Below are 24,827 nucleotides of genomic sequence, written 5' to 3' on the forward strand. Positions count from 1 at the left end.
CTAGACCACCGAGCTTTCACCCGACAGCAAGTGTTGGTTCTAATCCTTATAGCATGCAGCGGGTACTGCTTTGTTATTCAAATTTATGAAGTTCTTCCGTCGAGATGTTTTCATTGCAACTGATTGACAAATTGCCCTACATCGACGTAAATAAGCACTGAATTGATCAGTGTTTTAGTAGTAGCCATGATAAAAAATCATGGGCGTACATACTCGAGCAGGATTCGAACCCACGACCTCCTGATCACCGGACAGGCGTCATCTCCACTAGACCACCGAGCTTTCACCCGACAGCAAGTGTTGGTTCTAATCCTTATAGCATGCAGCGGGTACTGCTTTGTTATTCAAATTTATGAAGTTCTTCCGTCGAGATGTTTTCATTGCAACTGATTGACAAATTGCCCTACATCGACGTAAATAAGCACTGAATTGATCAGTGTTTTAGTAGTAGCCATGATAAAAAATCATGGGCGTACATACTCGAGCAGGATTCGAACCCACGACCTCCTGATCACCGGACAGGCGTCATCTCCACTAGACCACCGAGCTTTCACCCGACAGCAAGTGTTGGTTCTAATCCTTATAGCATGCAGCGGGTACTGCTTTGTTATTCAGATTTATGAAGTTCTTCCGTCGAGATGTTTTCATTGCAACTGATTGACAAATTGCCCTACATCGACGTAAATAAGCACTGAATTGATCAGTGTTTTAGTAGTAGCCATGATAAAAAATCATGGGCGTACATACTCGAGCAGGATTCGAACCCACGACCTCCTGATCACCGGACAGGCGTCATCTCCACTAGACCACCGAGCTTTCACCCGACAGCAAGTGTTGGTTCTAATCCTTATAGCATGCAGCGGGTACTGCTTTGTTATTCAAATTTATGAAGTTCTTCCGTCGAGATGTTTTCATTGCAACTGATTGACAAATTGCCCTACATCGACGTAAATAAGCACTGAATTGATCAGTGTTTTAGTAGTAGCCATGATAAAAAATCATGGGCGTACATACTCGAGCAGGATTCGAACCCACGACCTCCTGATCACCGGACAGGCGTCATCTCCACTAGACCACCGAGCTTTCACCCGACAGCAAGTGTTGGTTCTAATCCTTATAGCATGCAGCGGGTACTGCTTTGTTATTCAAATTTATGAAGTTCTTCCGTCGAGATGTTTTCATTGCAACTGATTGACAAATTGCCCTACATCGACGTAAATAAGCACTGAATTGATCAGTGTTTTAGTAGTAGCCATGATAAAAAATCATGGGCGTACATACTCGAGCAGGATTCGAACCCACGACCTCCTGATCACCGGACAGGCGTCATCTCCACTAGACCACCGAGCTTTCACCCGACAGCAAGTGTTGGTTCTAATCCTTATAGCATGCAGCGGGTACTGCTTTGTTATTCAAATTTATGAAGTTCTTCCGTCGAGATGTTTTCATTGCAACTGATTGACAAATTGCCCTACATCGACGTAAATAAGCACTGAATTGATCAGTGTTTTAGTAGTAGCCATGATAAAAAATCATGGGCGTACATACTCGAGCAGGATTCGAACCCACGACCTCCTGATCACCGGACAGGCGTCATCTCCACTAGACCACCGAGCTTTCACCCGACAGCAAGTGTTGGTTCTAATCCTTATAGCATGCAGCGGGTACTGCTTTGTTATTCAAATTTATGAAGTTCTTCCGTCGAGATGTTTTCATTGCAACTGATTGACAAATTGCCCTACATCGACGTAAATAAGCACTGAATTGATCAGTGTTTTAGTAGTAGCCATGATAAAAAATCATGGGCGTACATACTCGAGCAGGATTCGAACCCACGACCTCCTGATCACCGGACAGGCGTCATCTCCACTAGACCACCGAGCTTTCACCCGACAGCAAGTGTTGGTTCTAATCCTTATAGCATGCAGCGGGTACTGCTTTGTTATTCAAATTTATGAAGTTCTTCCGTCGAGATGTTTTCATTGCAACTGATTGACAAATTGCCCTACATCGACGTAAATAAGCACTGAATTGATCAGTGTTTTAGTAGTAGCCATGATAAAAAATCATGGGCGTACATACTCGAGCAGGATTCGAACCCACGACCTCCTGATCACCGGACAGGCGTCATCTCCACTAGACCACCGAGCTTTCACCCGACAGCAAGTGTTGGTTCTAATCCTTATAGCATGCAGCGGGTACTGCTTTGTTATTCAAATTTATGAAGTTCTTCCGTCGAGATGTTTTCATTGCAACTGATTGACAAATTGCCCTACATCGACGTAAATAAGCACTGAATTGATCAGTGTTTTAGTAGTAGCCATGATAAAAAATCATGGGCGTACATACTCGAGCAGGATTCGAACCCACGACCTCCTGATCACCGGACAGGCGTCATCTCCACTAGACCACCGAGCTTTCACCCGACAGCAAGTGTTGGTTCTAATCCTTATAGCATGCAGCGGGTACTGCTTTGTTATTCGATGTAGGGCAATTTGTCAACACTTGCTGTCGGGTGAAAGCTCGGTGGTCTAGTGGAGATGACGCCTGTCCGGTGATCAGGAGGTCGTGGGTTCGAATCCTGCTCGAGTATGTACGCCCATGATTTTTTATCATGGCTACTACTAAAACACTGATCAATTCAGTGCTTATTTACGTCGATGTAGGGCAATTTGTCAATCAGTTGCAATGAAAACATCTCGACGGAAGAACTTCATAAATTTGAATAACAAAGCAGTACCCGCTGCATGCTATAAGGATTAGAACCAACACTTGCTGTCGGGTGAAAGCTCGGTGGTCTAGTGGAGATGACGCCTGTCCGGTGATCAGGAGGTCGTGGGTTCGAATCCTGCTCGAGTATGTACGCCCATGATTTTTTATCATGGCTACTACTAAAACACTGATCAATTCAGTGCTTATTTACGTCGATGTAGGGCAATTTGTCAATCAGTTGCAATGAAAACATCTCGACGGAAGAACTTCATAAATTTGGAAAAGTATTTCTGTTACAGACTAAACCGTCTACAATCATGGTTTGGTGGGGAAAATAGTGGTATGTACTTATATTTTAGGCTTACAAAATTTTGATGTGGTTGGATGTTTTGTGATACGACTGCCCTACACATATGCATCAAATGTGATATATATCGAAATTTTTCAAATCACTGCTCCCAATGGTAAACAGTATACCTTTAAATGGGACAACCATCTTTACACCATTGTCTTCAGTCACCAGGGGCCACACACATGCCGTTTCTGAACCCCATGTATACTTCTCACGTTCTGGCTTCCTCCTTCCCAAGCACTAATTGAATAGGGATGGAATGCACTCCAAGATGATCCAGCTGACTTCCCATCACTTGATGCCTTCCGAAAGGCATTACTGGAAGTCAAACTGTATAGCAAGTAGGCCCCTATTAACAATGAATTTTTAACTGCACTTCACGGTCGACTATAAATATGTGCACCGAGAGCCAATCTGTGCTCACAGTTTGAACGATGTGCGCGCACCACTCTACAATGATTAATCTTCAGACCCTGAAGGATACACTACAAATGGAAGAAGACCCACGGGCCACCAAAGCACTCCTGAAAGAAGCGCTATTTTGCTGATGACTATGCCCTCATGGCGCGTTCAGAGACTGACCTCCAAGCCATCGTCAACAGGTTTGCCGAGGCCGCTCGACTATTTGATCTGGCGATTAGCCTTGACCACATTGACAAGACAGAAGTTCTCCAACAGCCATCACAAGAATCAAATCAGCCCTACCGACCCTGGCAGACCATCTCCATCTAAGGCACTCAGTTGAAGGCTGTTGATCAGTTCAAGTATCTTGGAAGCATCTTCCTCTGACAATATTCTGGTCAAAGAGAAATCCGCGCGCGTTTAGTCACTTGGCCTTCGCTCGCTCTCGAGTGCTGAGCCACAAGAACATCAAGCTGAAAACGAAGCTCAGAGTGCACAGGGCAGTTTCCTGCCAATATTGCTTTATGGGTGTGATACTTGGACCACCTATATATACAGAAAGCACCTCAGCCAAAAATCGCAAGACACAGTGACAAACCTAGAAGTCCTCAATAGAACAGGTTTCTGCAGCTTTGAGTCCATGATGGGGAAGGCCCAACTCCGCTGGACTGGACATGTTTATTGTGATTCGACTTACCGCCTGCCACGCCAAATTTTCTATGGGGTGCTCTCCCGTGGACAAAGGCGACTTGGACTGCCAAAGAAAAGATACTAAGACTGTATCAAAAACACTCTCAAACGTAGCGACTTTTCTCCACAAAAACTGCAAGTGTTTGCTGGAGATGGCAGCACCGGCGTGACCTGACAAAACGCCGGGAGTGAATCAACTGTGTTAGAGAACGCAGGAAGGCCTCCATCTCCGCAGAAGCACCCAAACATCTTTCCAGTGCCCACACTGCCCACACTGTGTGCCTCAAGAATTGGACTTGCCAGCCACATCCGGGCCACTGAGAGACGATAGACCAACCAAGAATGACATCATAGACTCGATGGTCTACCCATGCAAACTAGCAAATCCAGCGCCTAGCGCGTCGTCTGCCATACTGCCGTTTACGTATTCGTGATACAAGCAGCACGACGTACGTTAAACGCATGTTCTACAAAAAGAATAGCTTTGCATGCTTTGCAGCAAAACGTGCACCCGTGTTTCAGATTCTTTGTTGTTGTTGTTGTTGTTGTTGTTGTTTTCGGGATCTAGCTATTTCAGGATTGTTTGGTGAAAGATTTGTAAACTACCCCTAATTGGAAATATTTCGGGGAAAAAAAATAAAAACTCCCTATTCTAAGGATTTGGGGGAGATTTTTTCCCTTTAAGAGCTGAGTCCCGAAAATATACCCCTTTCCCGAACGCGCATGCGGTACAGATGACCACCTGAGTGTGTATGTGTGTGTGTGGGGTGGGGGTGCAATTTCAAGGGGCTGATCCGTGCGTTGAAAGGTGAAAGCCGCAGAAAAAAAGCAGCGAAAATTTCGAATCGGATACGATGAATAGGTGTGTGTGTGTGTGTGTAACAACAAAAAAAAAAAATCACCGTGCGAATTTGCGACAATTTATGGTATGTCAGATGTGATATACATATATATATATATATAGGGACAGAGATTTCTGTAGTGTTTCTGTGCTTATGCCAATTTTTAATGTCTGTTTCTGTGTGCGTTTACTTCCTTTACGTGCAGGCAGTGCAGGCAGTTCATAATGTGCATATTCTGATATTCTAGTGCGTATCATTACAGTAACTTCTTCTTTTTTTGGGGGGGGGGCGTTGTTTCAAAAGTCATTGTATTCTACAGTGATGAATCGAATACAGACATTGATTTTCGATCAATTTCATTTCAGGTATACTTTGGAGTGGAGCTGCTGCTGACTTCATGGTAATGTCATTCTTTCTAGGTTCACCTCGTTAATGTATATACGGTCATAGTATCATACTCTACAAGTTTACCGTGGAAATCTTTGTCATATGTTTTGGCTGACTCTGATACGTAAAAAGGTAAAAGAGGCAGAAAAGTAAAAGTTTTGTTTTGGAAGTGTATAAAGGAAATTAACAGGTGCTTTCGAACACTCGCCTAAAGCGTACCGCATATGGGTTATTGAGTACATGTCCATTGGAAGGAATTTTAAAATGGTACGGTTTTAGTGGGGAGGGGGGGGGGGGGGGGGAAGGGGTTGACATCCCTAGAAAAGTGATATGGTTAACCAGCATTCTAAATGTCACTCCTCCAACCTTTTGTTAAATGTTAAATCAATACTCAAAATTTTGAAATACCATTTCAGAAATAAATCAAACAAGTGTTACCATTAAATTCATTTGTGAAAATTGAGCAAAGAAAATAATAATAATAATAATAATAATAATAATAATAATAATAATAATTGTTTTGGATATAAACTCCAAATTTTATTGTCCAAGAATGGAAATTCATTTTGCCCAATTGATCGTGGGCCCGGCAGCCACTGAGCAGCGCCAGATCGACGTTGCTCTAACCCTTTCAACTGTTGAACGGCAAACAAGGTAGCAGCAACTCCCATCTTTTAACGTCTTTTGGTATGACGCGACCGGGGTTTGAACCCACGACCTCCCGATTGTGAGGGCAGCCGCTCTACTCACTGAGCCAACACATCGGTACTTTTTTTTTTTTGAATAATAATAAAATGGGATTATGGACAAAGGTAGACCGTATTGTATAGTCTCATTTCCTGTGAAGTTGACAACATATTAAGGTGGGTACCAGACTTCAGCCCTTAATTTCCTTCTAAGTTGATTTTTACAGAGAAAATGTTATTGTGATACACAAGACACACACACAACAAAACAGAAATAAAATGGATTTGTAATGTGTATCTGACGACACTTTCGTAAATTGCACGTTCTAAGGGATAGCACAGCTCTGGTTTAGATGAGGATTCAGGTCTTAACTTTTTGAAAGATAATCGAAATCCACTTATGCGAAATACTTAGAAGCATACTAAGAGGAATTAGAAGTTTATTATTGATTATGATGAAAATCGGTTTACAAATGGCTGGGATGTCCCAAATAAAGTAAAAGAAAGATGTCCGACTAAAAGTAGATGGGCCATCACATTTTGTTAGGACCTCTTTCTTACTTTATTTTGGATATCTCGGTCATTTCAACACTGTAAAAACATCGGTGTTAGATTTAACACCACGGGTGTTAAATCTAACACCGATCAAACTTCAATAGAGGACCACACCCACAGGTGTTGAAAATGCACTGTGATGGTGTTGAAAAGTGTTCACCTGACACTTCGTGGTGTTAATTTGACACTGTACCTGGTGTTATTTTGACACTGTACTGGTGTTAATTAAAAAATAACACCACATGGTGTTGATTTGATATTTGTTGGTGTTAATATCAATGGTTTAACACCCGTCCAGCTTCAATAAGAGACCACACCAGCTGGTGTTACTGTGGTGTAAATTTATTTTCACATTTTTTCAAAAATCTAGTATTTTAATGTAAAATTCTTGATCGTCTTGTTAAATTAAAAATCAACAAGAAGTGCAGTTACTAAGAAACTCTTCAAAAGACAGTTTAAAATTTGGAAATGACACCCGGAGGTGTTGATGTAACACCATAAATGAGCACCGAAAATTTAACACCAGCTCGGTGTTCACTATTTAACACCGGACTTTTTGCAGTGAAAACCGATTTTAATCAAATAAACTTTTAATTCCTCTTAGAACTGCATGTTCTCTTAGCAAGTCATGTAGAGCACGATGTTTCCCTTGTTATGCACGATGCATTTTATTGGTAACGTATTTGACATGCTTGATGGTAACGTATCTGATGTCCCGTTACCGTTCTCACACTATCATTTACAAATAATTTTCTTTCACAATTTCTATTGTGTGATTTACCTTAAGTATTCACATATCCCTGAGCTTTGCTTTTATTTACAACATACTTTTATTTTTCTAAATGAGCAAAGTTTTAAGTAACGTATCTGATATCAGCTTATCGTTACATTAGGTTTTCACGGCTTCGGATCAGTATATTTTTGGTAACAAGAGATTCAATGAATAAATCATGGTCACATGTATGCGTGAGGTTGACTTTGTTTCACACATTAAATTACACTGCTATGCGGCATTACTTCGATCTTCTCTGAAGAATCTCAAAAAGCGTAACGTATCTGACTGCGATTTGGCGACATGATATAAATGATCTCCTAGAAAAATATCAAAACATCAGGTTGTTATGTAATATTATTTGTCATTCAGGCACTTGAAGGGCAATGGAATGAAGTGCTCAAGATTTGATTTGAATGATATGTTAACCTGTAAGAACCTGTTATATGACCACATCCTCTTCTGGCGACATGGGGTATTTAGGGTTGTATCAAATTTCGGATTGTATTTCTACCATTATCCCGGATGTCCCAATAACTTTATCGATATATATATTTTACAGGTCTAACCTCTCGGATGAATTGAACTAAAAATGTTGATTTCTAAGGGACAAAATATCGATTTAAATTGTATAAACTTGCTTGTGACACGAAAATCGCAGTTTTGCACACTTTTTCTGAGAATGGCCCCTTATTTTTTGACTGTCCCCATGGTTTGTGCTAATTAGAGAAGGCCTACATAGTATAATTCAGGGTGAGAATAGATGTGAATTTAGTCGAATTTCATTTTTAAGATAATTATATCGTACTCATGCAGTTATAATGAATTCCAAGTTGTTTATGGACATACGAAGAAATATAAAGAATACTGGAATACGACTGCTAAATTTACCTTAGGAATCTATAATCATTCAATCTCTAAGTTTGCATTCTTTACAATTTACAAAACATAGGATAAAGCAGATAACATAACCTGCACCAAGTAATCAAGGGTTCCAAGGGTCTACACTCACCGAACAAACCGATCAATTTTGAATAATATTTCAGAAAAGGATTAGAAAGGTTTCACAATCTGATCAAATTTTGAAGGGATTCTTTTATGCACCAGCAACCAGATTTTGATCATAAAGAATTTCATCTTCGACTAGTGATATACTACATTCTAACACTAGCTTTCGCTTTGATCTAAAGGAATGTCCCCATAATTATACTCAAACCATTCAGTAGGGTTATAGGCCAAATCATGGTTTTATATTACCGCTCACTCGCGCTTATTCAGTAGGGTTATAGGCCAAATCGTGGTTTTATATTACCGCTCACTCGCGCTTACACGAGTCTAGGAGGTGGGATGAGCTAGTTGTCATTAGCAGTGACGTAATAAGTGAAAACAGAAATAACAATGTTGCCAAGAGCTTCACATATTGATGTCTGTTGTTTCAAGTTTGTTCATGGCAGACTCGGGGGTCCCACCCTCTTGGGACCAAGGGGAGTGGGGTGGGATGGGTCCAAATGGGGATTTAAATAGTACATGTTCATATTCTTCTTGAAAACCCTTTGATGACTATTCACTGAACTTGGCAGGTAGCATGCCAGGTTTTGAATGGGCACCATGCTTTCCTTGTGACCTCAGGGGCCCAAACCTCCTAAATTGAGGAATATTCAGTAATATCCTTCTCTAGAATCAGAAGTGAACTTTTTAAGGTTTTTTTTTTTTTTCTAAACTGCATGGTCCAATCTTCTATAAAGTACAATGTACTTGGCCGGTATGTTTGATGAAAAATACAAATGAATACCATGCCCCCAGCTCTCAAAGCTGCCCCGGCCCCAAGTTTCTATTGTTCTCAGGTAAGAGTCTGCAAAAATGTACGGGAGTTGAATGTGTGATACTCAGGTGAGCGCGAGACCCCCCGTGTCTGAATTGTTATTGAAATCTTTCTCAAAATTCCATCCAAACAGTTGACCAGATCGTTAGATTTCAATTCTTAAAAAAACAACTTGAAAACCCCCTAGTAAAGGAAGGAGAAGTCTATCCCACGCCCTCCCCCGCTAGTTCCTTCGCCATAATCTGATGGTACTCAGTGAAAAGACGCACGCGCAGAAATATCACGATCTACAATGGATCTAGTCATTCACGTCTGAATGGTCTAAGTAGTTGTTTCTCGTGTTTTTGATTTAAGATTGTCTTCATGTTCCCTCAAAATATGTTCCAGATCGTTGAATTTCAGTTCTAAATGTGCAAAAGCTCCCTCTTGTGGGAGGGGGATACCACCTCTCACATCCTCCCCCTTCTGTCCATCTCAGAAGACTATCCGCAGTAAAGACGCTCATGCAGAAAACAGATGACAGATACCACAATAATAGCCATTCACTCTTGTTTCCATTTTCGATTTGGTCACCTAAAAGTATGTACACTTCGTTAGATTTGAGTCCAAAAAATGAAAAAGCTCCACACCCACCCCTTTGGTCCAGTTCCATAAATATAGTACAGAATGAGGTCACACTGTACTCGGAAAAGAAATGACAGATACGCCATCAATGTCCTTGAACATATATTTGTCCTACCTTTTGATTGAAAATTTTCCAAATATTTCCCTTAATTAAGTATGCACGAGACCGTTGAATTTCAGTATTCAAAATGCAAAATCTCTTTAGTAGGAGAGAGAGACACCTCCCCTCAAAAAAACTCGTTTTTTTTTCCCGCTCCTTATACATATAGATTGAGTGTTCCCACAAAACATTCCAAATAGGCCCACTCCCATCCCCCAACATGAATCATATCAAAAAGGCATTGGAAAGAAAATATATATCATTTCATTGCATCACTATTATGATAAATCATGGTCACTCACATACTAGACATTATATATGTTCTGTTAGTTGATAGATAGTTGCGTTACGGAATGGAAAAGTTTGAAGAAGAATGAGGGATGTTTGCCAGGTCGACACCCGCTGGGTCCGATTTTGGCACCTCTTGTCTCAGTTTGAGCAAACGATTTGGAGTTGCGTTTTTGTTATGCTATGAGAGGTAGAGCCCATGGGGTTCTAACGTAATTACATGTATATCAAACATTTCATAATTCTTCTTTCTTTTTGTGTAGTACACTGAAACTGGCAAAAAAAAAGTAGCGCCAAATGTGAAATGCGCCATGAATCAATCGTTTCTTTAGAACATGCACTATGTGGAAAAGTCGTTTATTAATTTGGAGGTATAAAAAAGGGGTACATAGAATTTGTTTAAAGTACCGCGATTGGAAATGCACATAAGCAATATGTGAGAATGCTTCCATGTTCCCTGCTAGACTTATTTGTTAGCAGGGAAGAAAAAAACCGAAGGAAAGAAAAATCCAGGTTTTTGTTATTAAAGTTGACAATGGGGAGGGAAGATCCCGCTCTATACAACAACGGATGTCTCAACATTCTCAAGGTGATGTGGGTGGCGGGTACAAAGACTCACGCTCCAAGGAGCAGACAACCACACCTTTATGCTATCTGGGTCTGAAAACTTCCTTCTTTTCCTTCAGTCAACCGTGCACGTGTTACTTGTCAGTCTGGTATACCCTGTACCTCGCTACCCCTACATTGCCACTGCCACAGACCTTTGATATGGATATATGCAAAAGGTAGAAAGTACCCACCTATCATCAGGATCAATATACACTGTAACAACATTCACTGGTGCTTAATACGCTCAATAAGAAGACGGGTATTGGTCATTTTACGAAATTCTGATAAAGCAACCCTTCATTTTCTCTCAGTTCTTTTTTGTGTTTGTTTGTTTTGTTGTTGTTTTCATGTTCTTAGAACGAAACAATACCCAACTACACAACCTCAAGATACATTCTTTGCAACCAATATCTTTCCGTAGCCATGGGTGGTGCTGACCCTTTGCTTAAGATTCGAAGGATTTGGCGGACATGTTTTAGTCAAAGTGTTTCCACTACCAATGACATGCCGTCTTTTTACGGTCCTTTGAAATACATAGGAATGTTTCGTGTTTTGACGGTGATTATACACATGGCGATCTCGTACTGATCTATCACGTGTCTTTACTCCCCTAACCACAAGATGCAGTAGTGGATCCAGAGAGGGTGCACCGGGCGCGCTCCCCCTCTTTATTTTTGGTTAAAACAAAAGAAATCTAAAAAAATGGAGGTGAGAGCGTCCCCTTCAATTTTGCAAAAGCGTCTCCCCTTTATGGAATTCCTGGATCCGCCCCTGAGATGTATTCAGCTTCTTTTGGATGCGACGATTAGTGCACAATGATATAGCATTGACTATGCATTGACATCAAGATTATATCTAAACTTTGTTTGTTTTTGTGTCGTCTACCGTCAAAGCAGTAGGGTTGTTAAGTGTCGAAAGTGGTCTGATAATATGACTGATAACTCTTCATATCGGACACTCAACGCAGGGGAGCCAATCTGTTTTCAGGGTAGGGGTGGGGGCAAAACTTGGAGGATACGTAGGGAGAGGAGCTACTCAGCCGTGGGAGGGGAGGGGGGGGATTTGCATTGTCAGAATTGAAATTCAGCGATCTGCTTCACACTTTCGGTGATTTTTTTTTTCAGAAAGTACTGAAATGAGTATTAAGGGAAAATGTTAATGGCTAAATCGAGGTATATAGCTCTTTTTCCTCGTGAGCATCACCACTGTGTACTAAATCTGTGGAGGTTAGCCAGGCGCACGCTGGGAAGAGTGTGAGAGGGGGTTTCCCCCTCTCATAAACGAAGGAGATATGTATTATGTTGTCAATCTCCCACGCGCATAACAGTCTATAGTCTGAACTTACAATCGACCAACACATTCAAGTCGGTTTCATCGGACTGTCATACGAACAGATCAGTGGATGACAGGAAGAATAAAAAACAAATAAACAAACAAACTGTCCTTTCGACGAGTGACCAATGGGTAGAAAGCTGTGTGGAAGTGGGATACTAAGTGATGTCCGTAGACTACTAACAAACTTAACAGAAAATGAAAAAAATCGTCATACCGTCGTTATCAATTTCAATCAATTTATAAATCAAAAAGTGAGAAAAATGAATAGTCAAGGAAAATATGAATGGGTAATTTGTGGTACACAGTCTTCACAGTGTGCTTTGTGGAGACCGACCACTTATCAATCTAAATAATTTTCAGTATAATTCTATCAACTACGGAGTCAATATTGCGTTCTTTTAAAAGAAAACAAAAAGAAAAACTGTGCTCGAAGTTAGCTCATCCAGCGCCGGATCCAGGATTAGTGATCTGTAATTTGTATTTATTTCCACTTTGAGTTAAAAAAGTATGAAAGGATTACAAAGTTACAATGATTATTTCAGTTGATACTATTGTAAACTATACAATAATATTGATAGCCAAAAGAACCAAAGTTGGGAGAATAAATCAAAAGCATAGCTTGTATCATTAGTCCCCTCCCCCCCCCCCCCCAAAAAAAAAATTTATTGTGAGGCACATATAACAATAAACAGAATATATATTGGAATGACATAAAGTACTACAACAATAACCTCGAACTAAAGCACCGCAATTAAGATAGAGAGAGAGAGAGAGAGAGAAGAGTATTACCTATGTATATTGATTGGAAATGAAAAAAAAAACATGAATAAAAAAAAAGAGGAAAGGATATGAAATAGAGGGAATTGATGAGATAAGTTAAGATGAGATGGGAAAGAAGAGATAGATAGAGGAGAGGATGTCAAGCAGGAGGATTGATCATTTCAAACAGAATGTTTTTGTTATTATTTATTCCTGATTTGCTTCTTAGTGATGGGAGGGGTCCAATGTAATATTCAAGACACTTTCTGACAATAAAAAGAGAGATTAAACAAAAAAAAAAAGACCGAAGAAAAACCAGGTCATTAGTATTAAAGCCAGGAGAGCCAGAATACGAAATAATTATTCGTTAGACTTGCCCATTGATTGATGTTGAAGTTAAATAAGACAACCGCAAATTGTATGGTGTTAGGAGAACTTGGTATGTTTTCCTATGGTCTTGAAAAGTATATGACTAATAGAATGATTAATTTCTGGTGTAATTTAGAACACTCCGGAGAAATTAAACAAGGGGACGATATACACAGCATTGAAGGTTTTGTATAATGAGAATGTTTATCAAGCTTTATGGCTTGATAAAATAAAGACTATACCATTGTTATGCTAGGAATTATGATTTATGGTACACATGTGAAACCACAAATAGTGCTTGGATCAAAACAGTATGTAATTGATCAACGTTTGGATGATTAGTGTCTCAGAGTTAGTACTCGGTAATATATAATAATCCTCAATGTGTTAACTACATGATCTTTGAAAATTTTCTTCAATTAGAAAAACTTATCACGGATGTCCCTGAAAACATCGAATGCGCTTTTCTAAATTGTGAAAACCATCAGTTATACCTTTTAATAACGCAGGGAGGTATAAGAATGTGGAAAGAAACAATAGAATTCGTCTTCTGTGTCAATCGTAACTTGAAGGTGATGCATTTCATTATTATGTTTGTTTGTCCGGCTCTTCCTCCGGAGGTACATCGAGACATTTGTTTGACAAAAGAGGCCCATAGCCCTTTTCAAAATAGAACTATATCATAATTCAACACAACTTATCTAAGCACACTTCTAAATCTGGCTTAATACTGTCACACTATATGTTTTGCTTTTGATTGATTTGATTAATGAAGGAAAAATATTTTCATATTTGTTATTTACTAGTAGTTTGTTTTGTATAATGGATACATTGACAAAAAAAAAATGTTTTTCGTTCCCTATATATATTTACCGTTAATGGCTATTTACGCTATATTGTTGTTCTCCTTTGAATTTGTCGATGTGGTACATGACAAAATATTTCTTATCTTAAATAATTTCATTTTTTAATGATTTATATTCTTTTGTTAACCTTATGAGTAAATACGTTTCATACTTATATACCAATATGTTTAAATGTCATTGTGAAGTGTTCTCCAGTACCCTATCATTTGGGGGTGATACGAAAATAAACTGTCATTACTGTCATACTGTCCAGAGAGCGTTCGGACACTCTTAATCTAACATGGCATGGTAAAGTTCGGTTCGGTTTGGTTCGCTTTTGAGGGCTCGAACGCGGCCAATGAATGATATCCTGGAAGTGTGATCATGCTAATAGTGGCATATTTAAATTACATGAGGTTGTGTTGCATCGACCTCATATCTAGCCCACACACCAAGTTTCAAAGAGAATTTACGAAGAACAACCAACCCTTGTCACTGAGTCGGACTTAATTGAAACAGTGTAACGTGAGGATATTGAAATAGTTGAGGTACATTTAACAAAAGGTCCATAATGAACTTAGTAAGAAAAAAGTCAATAGCTATATAATGTACATAAAAGGATGGTAATAATAATCATAGGCCTATACATGGATGATGACATATCCACAAACAAAAAACTAAAAATGGATTTTGTCATGTATGTGGAGAAATATTAAAGAAATGCCGTCTTTTTTACCCAGGGTAACCTCTTAGTCCGAGCGCTGTACTCTTGGAGGGCCTTGTCATAGAACTATACCCTATGTCATTGTCAGCCCATTTACACACCAGGGTTATAAAATCTTGTAGAAAAATGAACGCACTTGGCATGATTCGAATCTCATAACTTCCGGTTCACATCAAGAGTCTTATTTTACTTGCGACTGTTCTCTAACACTTAAATGTTTTTTTTTTTTTGGTCTTTTTTCCACTTTGATTTGTTGTTAAAGGGTTTTGATTAATTTAATCTTCAACATGAGATTCATTAGAACGGAACGTCGAAGCCATGCACAGTTTCCCTTGTATAGCTTTCATGCCCTAGGTATATGACATTTCAATTCAACATCTTAAATACGAAATGTATTGTGCTTGGTACATACATTTATATAGGATGTTTCTCCCCGGCACCATGGAATCTTCGTTCCTGTTTTTGAACGCCCTGACTCTGCAGTTCACACTGGCATCACTACTTCTACCAAACTCCAAGAACTGTGTGACCATGGTAACTCAAAATTTAATAAACTGCTTATGATGACTGGGGATCGAGAGGGAGGTTTAATACATGCGCTATATTTTTCGTGCGTTTCTCTCAGAGCAGATGTCTCCTATATTATGTACTATAATGTCCAAGCATCTAGGCAATGCCTCAATGGGTATTATAGTTTTCTATTGTGTCATATTTTATGTTGATAAGTATATTTCATTTTATAGGCACTCATTCTTTAACTTGTCGTGAATAGTTTAAGATAATATGCGAGATTGGGCGAAAAGTGGTAAAAGTGACTACCTGTCTTTATCACCACGATTAGGCGATTACACCACATTTGCTACGACAAATAATTGCTCGATCCGGTCTTATTTTCGCCAAGGACATATGGTGCCAGTTGAGAAAGATTTTAGGTTTAGTTTGATGTGAAGATGATAATTGGGGTGAAAGATTTGTTTGTGGGTAGAATTTATGTTTGGCTGAGCGTACAGATATGTCATGGAATTAATTATCGCAGGAGCAAATTATTTTCACGAAACCCGAGAGGTATATATACCTCATACAAATCACTTCATGTGCCACCTTAGTAATGACAACTTAAAGATCATATTTTTGATAACATTGTATCAAATCATATTGGTCGCAGCCCTGCACAAATCAGATGAGAAGATTAAGCGATTCTTTCACTGATTTTCACCCAAAAAATATCAAGTTTGAAAAAAAATGCAAACCTTAAAGATATCTTGAACTTTTCACATGTGACTTCACATAATTATGATTATTATAGTGTTGCGATAACTTATGTAGCAATAAGTATTTGAAAATGCTATGGTTATAGCCATCCTCCAAAATCATTCCTATCATTTGTCTGAAAAAAACAAACCATGACATTGGTGTCACAACCTCGTATTTGCACATGCAATGCAACCTATATGTAACTGTTTCGTACAAGCTTGCGAAACTGCAGAAAGTCTGTAACTTTTACTTTCCTATTGCCATCATTCTTTCTTATTTGATCAGACATCAAATATTGCCTTCTGGTTTTATGTCCGTTTTGACAACTAAGTTCGTTGAAAATACACACACACACACACACACACTCACACAGTCTCTCTCTCTCTCTCTCTCTCTCTCTCTATATATATATATATATATATATATATATATATATATATATATATATATAATATATAATACATACTAAATACTACTAAGTATACACTTTCTCGCAATCTCTTTGGGCACAAATTCTTCTCTACACTAAACATTCATTGGAAGAAATGCAAAATACATTCGAAGGGGTGTTTTGTAATACAACTCTCTGTGAATAGGTTATTGAAGATGGAAACGATAGCAAAACACACCCTTTAGACGTCTCCTTGAAATGTATCTCTGCCATTTTATTAGCTGTTTCATAGCACTGTAACATTCCCTCATTGTGTTCTATTCCCCAAACCCGCACCATGTGCACCTTTCCAGGCTTTCGTCTACAACATAATTTCATGCATCGCAGAGTTCCTCTGGGTGTTGGAGCACTTCATTCAGGGTGAGACAGGTGACACCTGAGAGGGAGATTTAGCGTGGCATCGAGATGAACTATTCTTATGATAAAGGAAGTATATACAAATTGGTAATATTTCTAGCATCTCTACTTTCAGACCTCTCACTCTAAGATAACAAAGGGCCTAATAATTGTGGGTATGCGTGAGACTCGAGAGTGTTATCAATGGCTAGATGTCTTTGATATCAATGGGATAACCGTAACTCTCATATAACAGAAGTGTTTTTCTTTTCTTTGCAGAATCTACCGATACCATGAGGATGTCATTTCTTGCAAATAGTTTCTTTCATAATTCCAAGTAATGTTATCACTAACTTTTCCCGTATATGATTGTTATACATTGTTTCAGTGCCACAGGACTGAGAAAGATGTTGAAGCTAATGTGTAGTTTACACAGGGTAACTTCATTCTATTTTACATTGATTACTTTTCTTGATCCTTTGTTGCTAGGTGCACGTGGACTGGATGCGGTGAATCTTTCATCTAAAGTGTATCCTTTTGACAAGTGTAAACAGGCATGATTTATATAATAGGAACCTAATGTAGAGTTGTTGTTGATGATAATTATATGATCATTATTCAAGTTATTCAACCAGGAATAACATCATATTCTACACATAAAACACAGAAACATTGAATGTTTGTTATTACTTTTGTATAATAGCTATAAAAAATTGAGAGGTGATAATCGACAACATCATCTCATTTGCATATAGATATAAACTGCACGAGAACTGTTCTGAAGAATTGAGTGAAACTTCATAATATTATAATTTCCATTTTTTTCGATTTTGGTCATATTTTCACTGTTATACTAATAGGCATGCTTGTATCTAGGATTCTAATCTTTCTTATCAGACTAACTTAGATAACTGGATTTGAATTAATTGTCTTTGAAACCCAACTTTCCCACGAATTTTATGGATTTTCTACCCTTTTGTAAGGACGAGCAGGTCGGTTTGAATGCTTGCGAGCTGGGATCGCCCACTGTGCGACCTGCTTGCGAGTTGGTGCGAGCTAACCGCAGGTCGCAAGATTTTTTGAACATGTCCAAAACCTTGCGACCTCAAGCGACCACACCTTTGCGGCTCAGGTCGCACAGTGGGCATCATGGGCTTTATGGACACACAAGAGGGAGGTATGTGGGTACGGCTGTGCACTATACCAAGATATTCACACTATCAAGGGATGCCGTCTAACCAATCACAATGCATATAATTTTCTACCTCTGTACTACATAAAACATAATTATGTCATAGCAAGAAATGGAACTATCCATTTTTTTTTTGTACCCACCAGACAATAGTTAAAGCATATTATGTTGCCATGCGCCATGCGCGTAGTAATAGGTTTCATTAATTTGTAATACCCGTATATACGCGAATAATAAAATTGTCTTGATGTAGAAAATATCCAATACGCCACAGAAGTTAGACTGACACCACGCTTCCCGCGTCCCCGCCACGCTTTTCACTTGAGCAGTTGTAGGCTCTCTACAGTATAATGCAGAGTGCCGCTACGTCACCAGCCAGAAGCGGAAAGGTCCTGCCTTCTGCGGAGACAATTAGTGAGAGTGTTAGTGTTGTGTTGCTGTCTGATTTCATGATCCTCATCACCAACTATTCAATGGTTTTGAAAATTACATTAAAAAAAAAAACTATTTGATATTTTAAAGGACAAGTCCACCTTCACATACATGTGGATGGAGTAAGTACAACAATATTAGTAGAACACATCAGTGAACTTTGGGGAAAATAGGACAATCCATTCAAAAATTATGAATTTTTAAAAGTATCTGCGCAGTCACTGCTGGAAGAGAAGACTACTACAGTGTATGATGTCATATGCGTACAACGATATAAAGAAAATAGAAAGAGAATTTCATAAAACTCCACTTTTTGAATAAAGTGCAAATTTCTTCAACTTGTTACTGACATATGTATAGGGTAATATATATACTATTCCCCCTGCCTTCTGAAAGAGAGAAGGCAAGTGTTCTTTTGTTATGCGAGAAAAGTGAAAATATGTTGATTTTTCTTTATTCTTTCTTTATATCGTTGTACACATGTGACATCACAAGCTGTAGTTGTCTCCTCATCCAGCCTTGAGTGAGCAGAAACTTAAAAAATTCGTAACTTTTGAACAGATTGTCCGATTTTGCTCAAACTCTCACTGATGTGTTCTACTAATATTACTGCATTCACTCAACCCACATGTCTATGAAGGTGAACTTGTCCTTGAAGTCTCGTCCTCCACCCCAGTCTGTTTAAGCCGTATTTCAATTATTACATCTTCCGATAAGTAAACTTTGTTAGTGTGATTGTAGTCATTGTTGTAAGTGGTATATCAATACCGAGTAGACGCGCGTCTGTCTCGTCAGTGACATAATTTTCACAAGTATTTATGTGGTGTATGTACGCGTATAATCATGTAACTTGAGTATGATCACCATCATTGTCATTAACATCATTGTACATGTAATATATTACAGTCGACGTTATGATATGCAAATGAAATAATACCCATGTATGTTTATTATTGTTTGGATGTTATTCCTTGATGTATAAATCACTCGATTTGCAGGGTGTGCTTGGTGGACGTTTTGTTCAAAGTGTCCTTTGTAAGCCTAATCAATTCCGAAAGAGACAGGAGGTCCTCGAGTGGGGAACAGGAGAGAGAGATCACACCTCTTGCGGTAAAGTCTTGCTCGCTGATTAGCTATCTTGTCTGCCCATTAAATGGCAACAGTTTGATAAATAGTTTTTATGTCTTTACTTATTGATGTGCATGCTTATTCAAAGGGGGGAGGGAGGAAATCCACAGTTTTCCGATTTTAAGTCGGTCCCATATTATTATTGCCAGTAACACAAAATATATTGTCTGGTTGAATTATTAATTCTATAATATTTGCTGAATAATTAGGACACCTCACCTAGCACTCGAATTTTCTTGCGCACAATATCTATCAACTTTAATACAGAGTTATTTCCCCTGTGTGAGGTGAAAACATGCAACTCACATACGTGACACTGCTATGAAAATGTGTGATACAAGACGAGATAACTGTGCGGCTAGTCAATTCTAGCAGGAGGAATAGTCTATTATAGGAGTTGTAGGGTCCTACTAGTGTGGGTGCCACAGGCTGAACCTGGCTTTACCGTTCGCCCGATGTTATTCTATTTTTATGGTTTCACCCTACAATGCCTTATTTATGTTGAATCCGAATCTGGATGATGCAGCCCTTGTCTTTTTGAAGATTTTGAGATATTCCAGATAGCAGCCAAAATGGCCACCGGAAATATGGACTATCTCAAATCATATAGGATGCAAGAGTTGCATCAACTAGATTCGGATTAGGCACCCTATATAAAAATTAGGTAAAACCATTAATCTATTAATCTATTAATTTTCATTTTGTCCACAAATTATAAGGGAATACTTACATTAATGTATTATTAGGGAGTTATTTTGGATATATCATATCGGGGATGTGGAAGAGTTGCATCATCCAGATTCGGATTCAGCATCCTTGAAATAGGGTAAATACATCAAATCGTTTTAATTCTCCAACATTTATATAAGGAAATATATGGGAATTTCAATTTTCGGTGACCATCTTGAATATCTTTAAATCTTCAAGAATGGAAGAGTTGGATGATCCGCATTCGAAGTCAGCACCTTCAAAATAGGTTAAAACTATATTTTTTTTTTCTTTTCTTTTCGGTTTTTTCACCAGTTGTCACGAAAATACAAGGAGTTTCAGATTTTGGGGGTCATATTCACAGCCATTTTGAATATCTTAAAGGGGATGGCTAGTAACTGATCAGTGGGAATCAGTGGGAATGCTGGGGGATGATTGTTCCAATCCTTGTGGGATTCATTTAAGAGTACATTATATATCTATTGTTGTGTGAAAATTATTTGCTTCAGAATGGTCTCATATTCAAGTAATATACAGTTTAATCGCCCCGTCACTGTACAGGCATGCTAACCTGGAAACATTAAACTGCACATTACTTGAATATGAGATGAGACCATTCTGAAGCAACTAATTTTCACATAATAATAATAATAATAATAAAGGACATTTATATTGCGCAGCTACTATAATAATATACTCTACTGCGCATTACAAAATGACATGCATACAGGAAATTCAAAGAGAAAATACATTACTTCAAGAGATGACTTTTTAACCTGGCCTTAAACTCATTGATTGTAACTGCTTGTCTTACAATTTCAATTCCAATAGATACATAATGCACTCTTAAATGAATTCCAAAAGGATAAGAACAATCATCCCCCAGCATTCCCACTGATTCCAATGGATCAGTTACTAGCCATCCCCTTTAAACCCACAACGATGCAAAAGTTGCATAATCCAAACTGGGATCTAGCACCCTCGAAATAAGTTAAAACCCTCAAAAAATATTCGGCAGAGGCTAAACAAAGTTAGATTCAAAACCTAACTGTACATGGCACCGAACTATACTTCACGTGTAAAACGTACAAGTGGTTTATGTCCGTGACTATAAGGCTCTATACTATGTAAATGCCTTGCCTTGAATTTCAAAGGGACAGGCCGTGCACATACAACAAATTTCATGATGGTAGTCTTCATCAATTTATAGTTTAGTTGAGTTAGTATTCTTCGGTGATCCAATGCTATAAACCAAACAGAAGCTGGTTTTCAGTGGATCCTTGTGTTATAGATTTTAGATTTACAAGCCGAATATGTGCATGAATGAAAGTATAAAACCTTACATGAATAACTCTACATATTAATCATACTAGACCTATACTGATAAAAAACATACATGGAGCCACAAAAGAAGTTATGAAGAGATAAATAGTCGAGTCTTTTATAATATATATCATTTATTCGTTTCAATTTGTTTAGATTATCCTGGTTGGGCAGTACCTTTTGACGGCGTGGTAAGACAACAAATGAATTATTTTCATTTCAGAATTTGAATACGTTGCAAGGGCTGGCTTGCTAGCCCTTACTTACATGCACCCAACTTCTTTTTCGGGGGTGGGGCAGAGGGGTGTAATGTAAGTTTCCCGTTTAATTTCTTTCATTAATTTCCATTTTCACACGATATAAGCACCATTATCTGCAACATTCATCTTTGAGTGATAAAAAGTTAGAAATCAGACACGGTTCCACATTTCTCTTCTGGCTATTTAACAAAAGACCAACCCTCGTAGACAATGTGATATAAAAGAACGTATTTAATGGTAATGACAGTGAGTGTAGTAAAATTTCAGTGATTTTTTTTTTTTTTTTAACAGCATATTGTTGGCCTTCAGTCTTACGAGTTTTATGGCCAATCTCGCAAAATATGTTGCAAAAGTAACTCCAGTATTCTGTTCGAGTCAATACTAAACTGTTAGTAAAAGACATTGATTTGTCACTTTGTGTAAATGCCTTAATTGTTAGAAACTGAATCGGCTGAAACCATTTTTTTTTTTTACGACTCATATGAATGAACACTTTGCGTCCCATAGAGGAGAGGAGAATGCCATGTTGAGCTTAGGCCACCTGTGAGTCGTAGTTCATTAGAAAAAAGTCGTAGTCGACACGTTGTATGAAGGCTACTCGCATCCATGGACGTGAATTTGGGTTCATTATTACGAGTGCTAACGACAACATATTGGCATGGGTGGAAACGGGGGGGGGGGGGGAATGGATAATCTCTGTAGGTTGGTGTTTTACTAAATAGGGATAAAGCACGTAACAAGAATAATGTGGGGTGGAACTGCAGCGGGTTCAGTTCAGCAGAGGACATTTCATCACCAGGCCCAACACCAGCTAATGAAAGATGTTGTGATTTTGAGATGAACCTTCTCACACTTTGCTTTGCTTTTCCCCTGTAGTTACTTCGTTTTTTGGCTCACCTGCGCCAAAGGCTCAAGTGGCGTAATGCGATCATTTAGTGTCCGTCGTACGTCGTCGCTCTGTCGTGCAGAAACTTTTCCTATTTTCATCTTCTTCTCGGAAACCCCTTGACGGATTTTCACCAAACTTGGCACCTGATAGCATCCCTACAAAAGGGAATATAGAATCTCAATTCTTATGAGCACCATGCCCTTTTCAAATTAAGGAATCTTTAAAAAAAAACTCAATAGAGAAGAAGTGATAGAGCTCACTAATGCCAGGAGTAAGCACGCATTAATGACTGTACTTTCAAGTTTGTTCAGGGAGCGCTCAAAGCTGCCTCTCTCCTGCCCCTCCCCCTTCCACTTTGCTATGTTATCAGGTAATAGTCTGCAGGAATGCGAGAGGTGAACATGCGATACTCATGTGAGCGTGAGACCCCCCCCCCCCCCCGGGTCTCTTGTTTGTTTTGTTTTCTTTCTTTTTTTTTCTATAGTGCCTGCCTCGACAATTACATGGGCTGTGGATACGCCTATTTTAATGGCTTGATACTAGCTGCCGGAGCAATACCAATCATCGCCAAAAACACACAAGTTCCGTATTGCGTAAGTAATTGTATCATTTACTATTATTTGATACATGGTGACATCATCAGAAATGAACGATACCAAAATATCAGATAGGAAACAGAAAGTAACGCATACAAATCATAAAATACCCATGAAGTATTGTAAGTATTCCTTTCTCTGCTATTGAAATCAAATATATATTTTATTTTTATATATATTAACTTGAAGACACAGTGATAGAATACTCGATACATCTTGGACAAAATTCCATACAAAGTTTGTAGGAAAAAGTAAAACTTCACTTCGTATTTTTTTCAAAGAGCTTGTACCCACGCAGAGCATGTTAGAGATACATTGAATTAAAGCAGTGAAAGCCAATATGGGGACTTTTAAATTCTCGAATTCCGATGTGTTCAAGTTAAACCATCACTTGAAATGCTATGAGCATGTATATTGCTGCATACTCTAATTGCATACCTCACTGAATTTGCTTCTTCTCTCTGTCTCTTCTTTTACATCAGTTCTTCGTGTTCGAGATTTTCGGAGTCATCTCAGACTGTTTGTATTTTTATTTCAACGAATATCAATGTGAGATACAATTCTTTACCTCAGTGCCTTCTTATTATCGAAAATAGCATGAAAAGATCCACGTGTAACATATCTTTACTCTGTCAAAACTCATTTCACAAGAGAGAAAAAAGAGAACTTCGAAATGAGAAATGGTATCGGATTTTACTTCACTATTCTTGATATTTTACCAACAAGTAGTTTGGGTTTTCATGTAAACGAACAACTGCAATGCTTTCTTCTTCAAAGAGACTGAGGTGCCCGTTCCATCTTACAGGAACAAATAGATAATATCTTGGAGTGATCAAGCATTAATATGAATGACCTTCATCGGCACATTTTATTGCAACATTCGGATTACAACACCATTGAAAAAAATCTTTATTCCATATATACCCATAATAATTCCAGTTTAATACGTTTTGGAGCAGTTTGTCAATAAACGAAATTTCAATTCTAAATTGAATTTTTATTTTCTTTTTGATATTATTCATCCACCCTTAGAGGGCTGTTTTAATATATATATATATATATATATTATAATATATATATATATATATAGATATATATTGGCTCCATAAAGAAACTACCAAAAAAAAAATAGTATAATGCAGTATTGGCCAATAAGGTATAAATTCATTGGCCAAAAGTATTGGCCAAAAACGTATCACCAGTTCATTCTTTAATTCATATATGCATACATACATACATATATACGTATAATATAAACATGTGTTAGTGAATATATCATGCGTCCTCCTTTTGTAATGGTTCCTCAACTTTTTTTCTTTTTTTTTGTCGAGGAGGAAAGATGTGTTGTCAATTTATACAATCAGGCCCCAGGAGACAAAAATAAA

The 24,827-nt window shown here is 38.4% G+C and overlaps 1 protein-coding gene across 1 annotated transcript; it reads left to right on the plus strand.

Moving 5' to 3' along the window:
• The first annotated feature begins 5,354 nt into the window (after nucleotides 1-5,354).
• Nucleotides 5,355-24,395, plus strand: LOC139721045 (uncharacterized). Its single transcript, XM_071632378.1, has 8 exons — nucleotides 5,355-5,398; nucleotides 15,296-15,407; nucleotides 16,872-16,938; nucleotides 17,404-17,443; nucleotides 19,537-19,648; nucleotides 21,854-21,888; nucleotides 23,331-23,439; nucleotides 23,925-24,395. Exons 2-8 carry the CDS (start codon nucleotides 15,297-15,299, stop codon nucleotides 24,036-24,038), a joined length of 588 nt encoding a protein of 195 aa, XP_071488479.1. The 5' UTR covers nucleotides 5,355-5,398; nucleotide 15,296; the 3' UTR covers nucleotides 24,039-24,395.
• The last annotated feature ends 432 nt before the right edge of the window (nucleotides 24,396-24,827 follow it).

Source organism: Diadema antillarum, unplaced genomic scaffold (assembly GCF_040938485.1).
Source record: "Diadema antillarum isolate AM-2024a unplaced genomic scaffold, OU_Dant_1.0 scf00000013, whole genome shotgun sequence".
Lineage (NCBI taxonomy): Eukaryota > Metazoa > Echinodermata > Echinoidea > Diadematoida > Diadematidae > Diadema > Diadema antillarum.

Coding starts and splice junctions, on each gene's coding strand:
- LOC139721045 (XM_071632378.1), top strand. CDS start 15,297: ATGTTTCTCCCCGGCACCATGGAATCTTCGTTCCTGTTTTTGAACGCC. Junction 17,444..19,536: donor GTGAATCTTTCATCTAAAGT/GTATCCTTTTGA, acceptor CTCGATTTGCAG/GGTGTGCTTGGTGGACGTTT. Junction 21,889..23,330: donor CAGTACCTTTTGACGGCGTG/GTAAGACAACAA, acceptor TTTTTTCTATAG/TGCCTGCCTCGACAATTACA.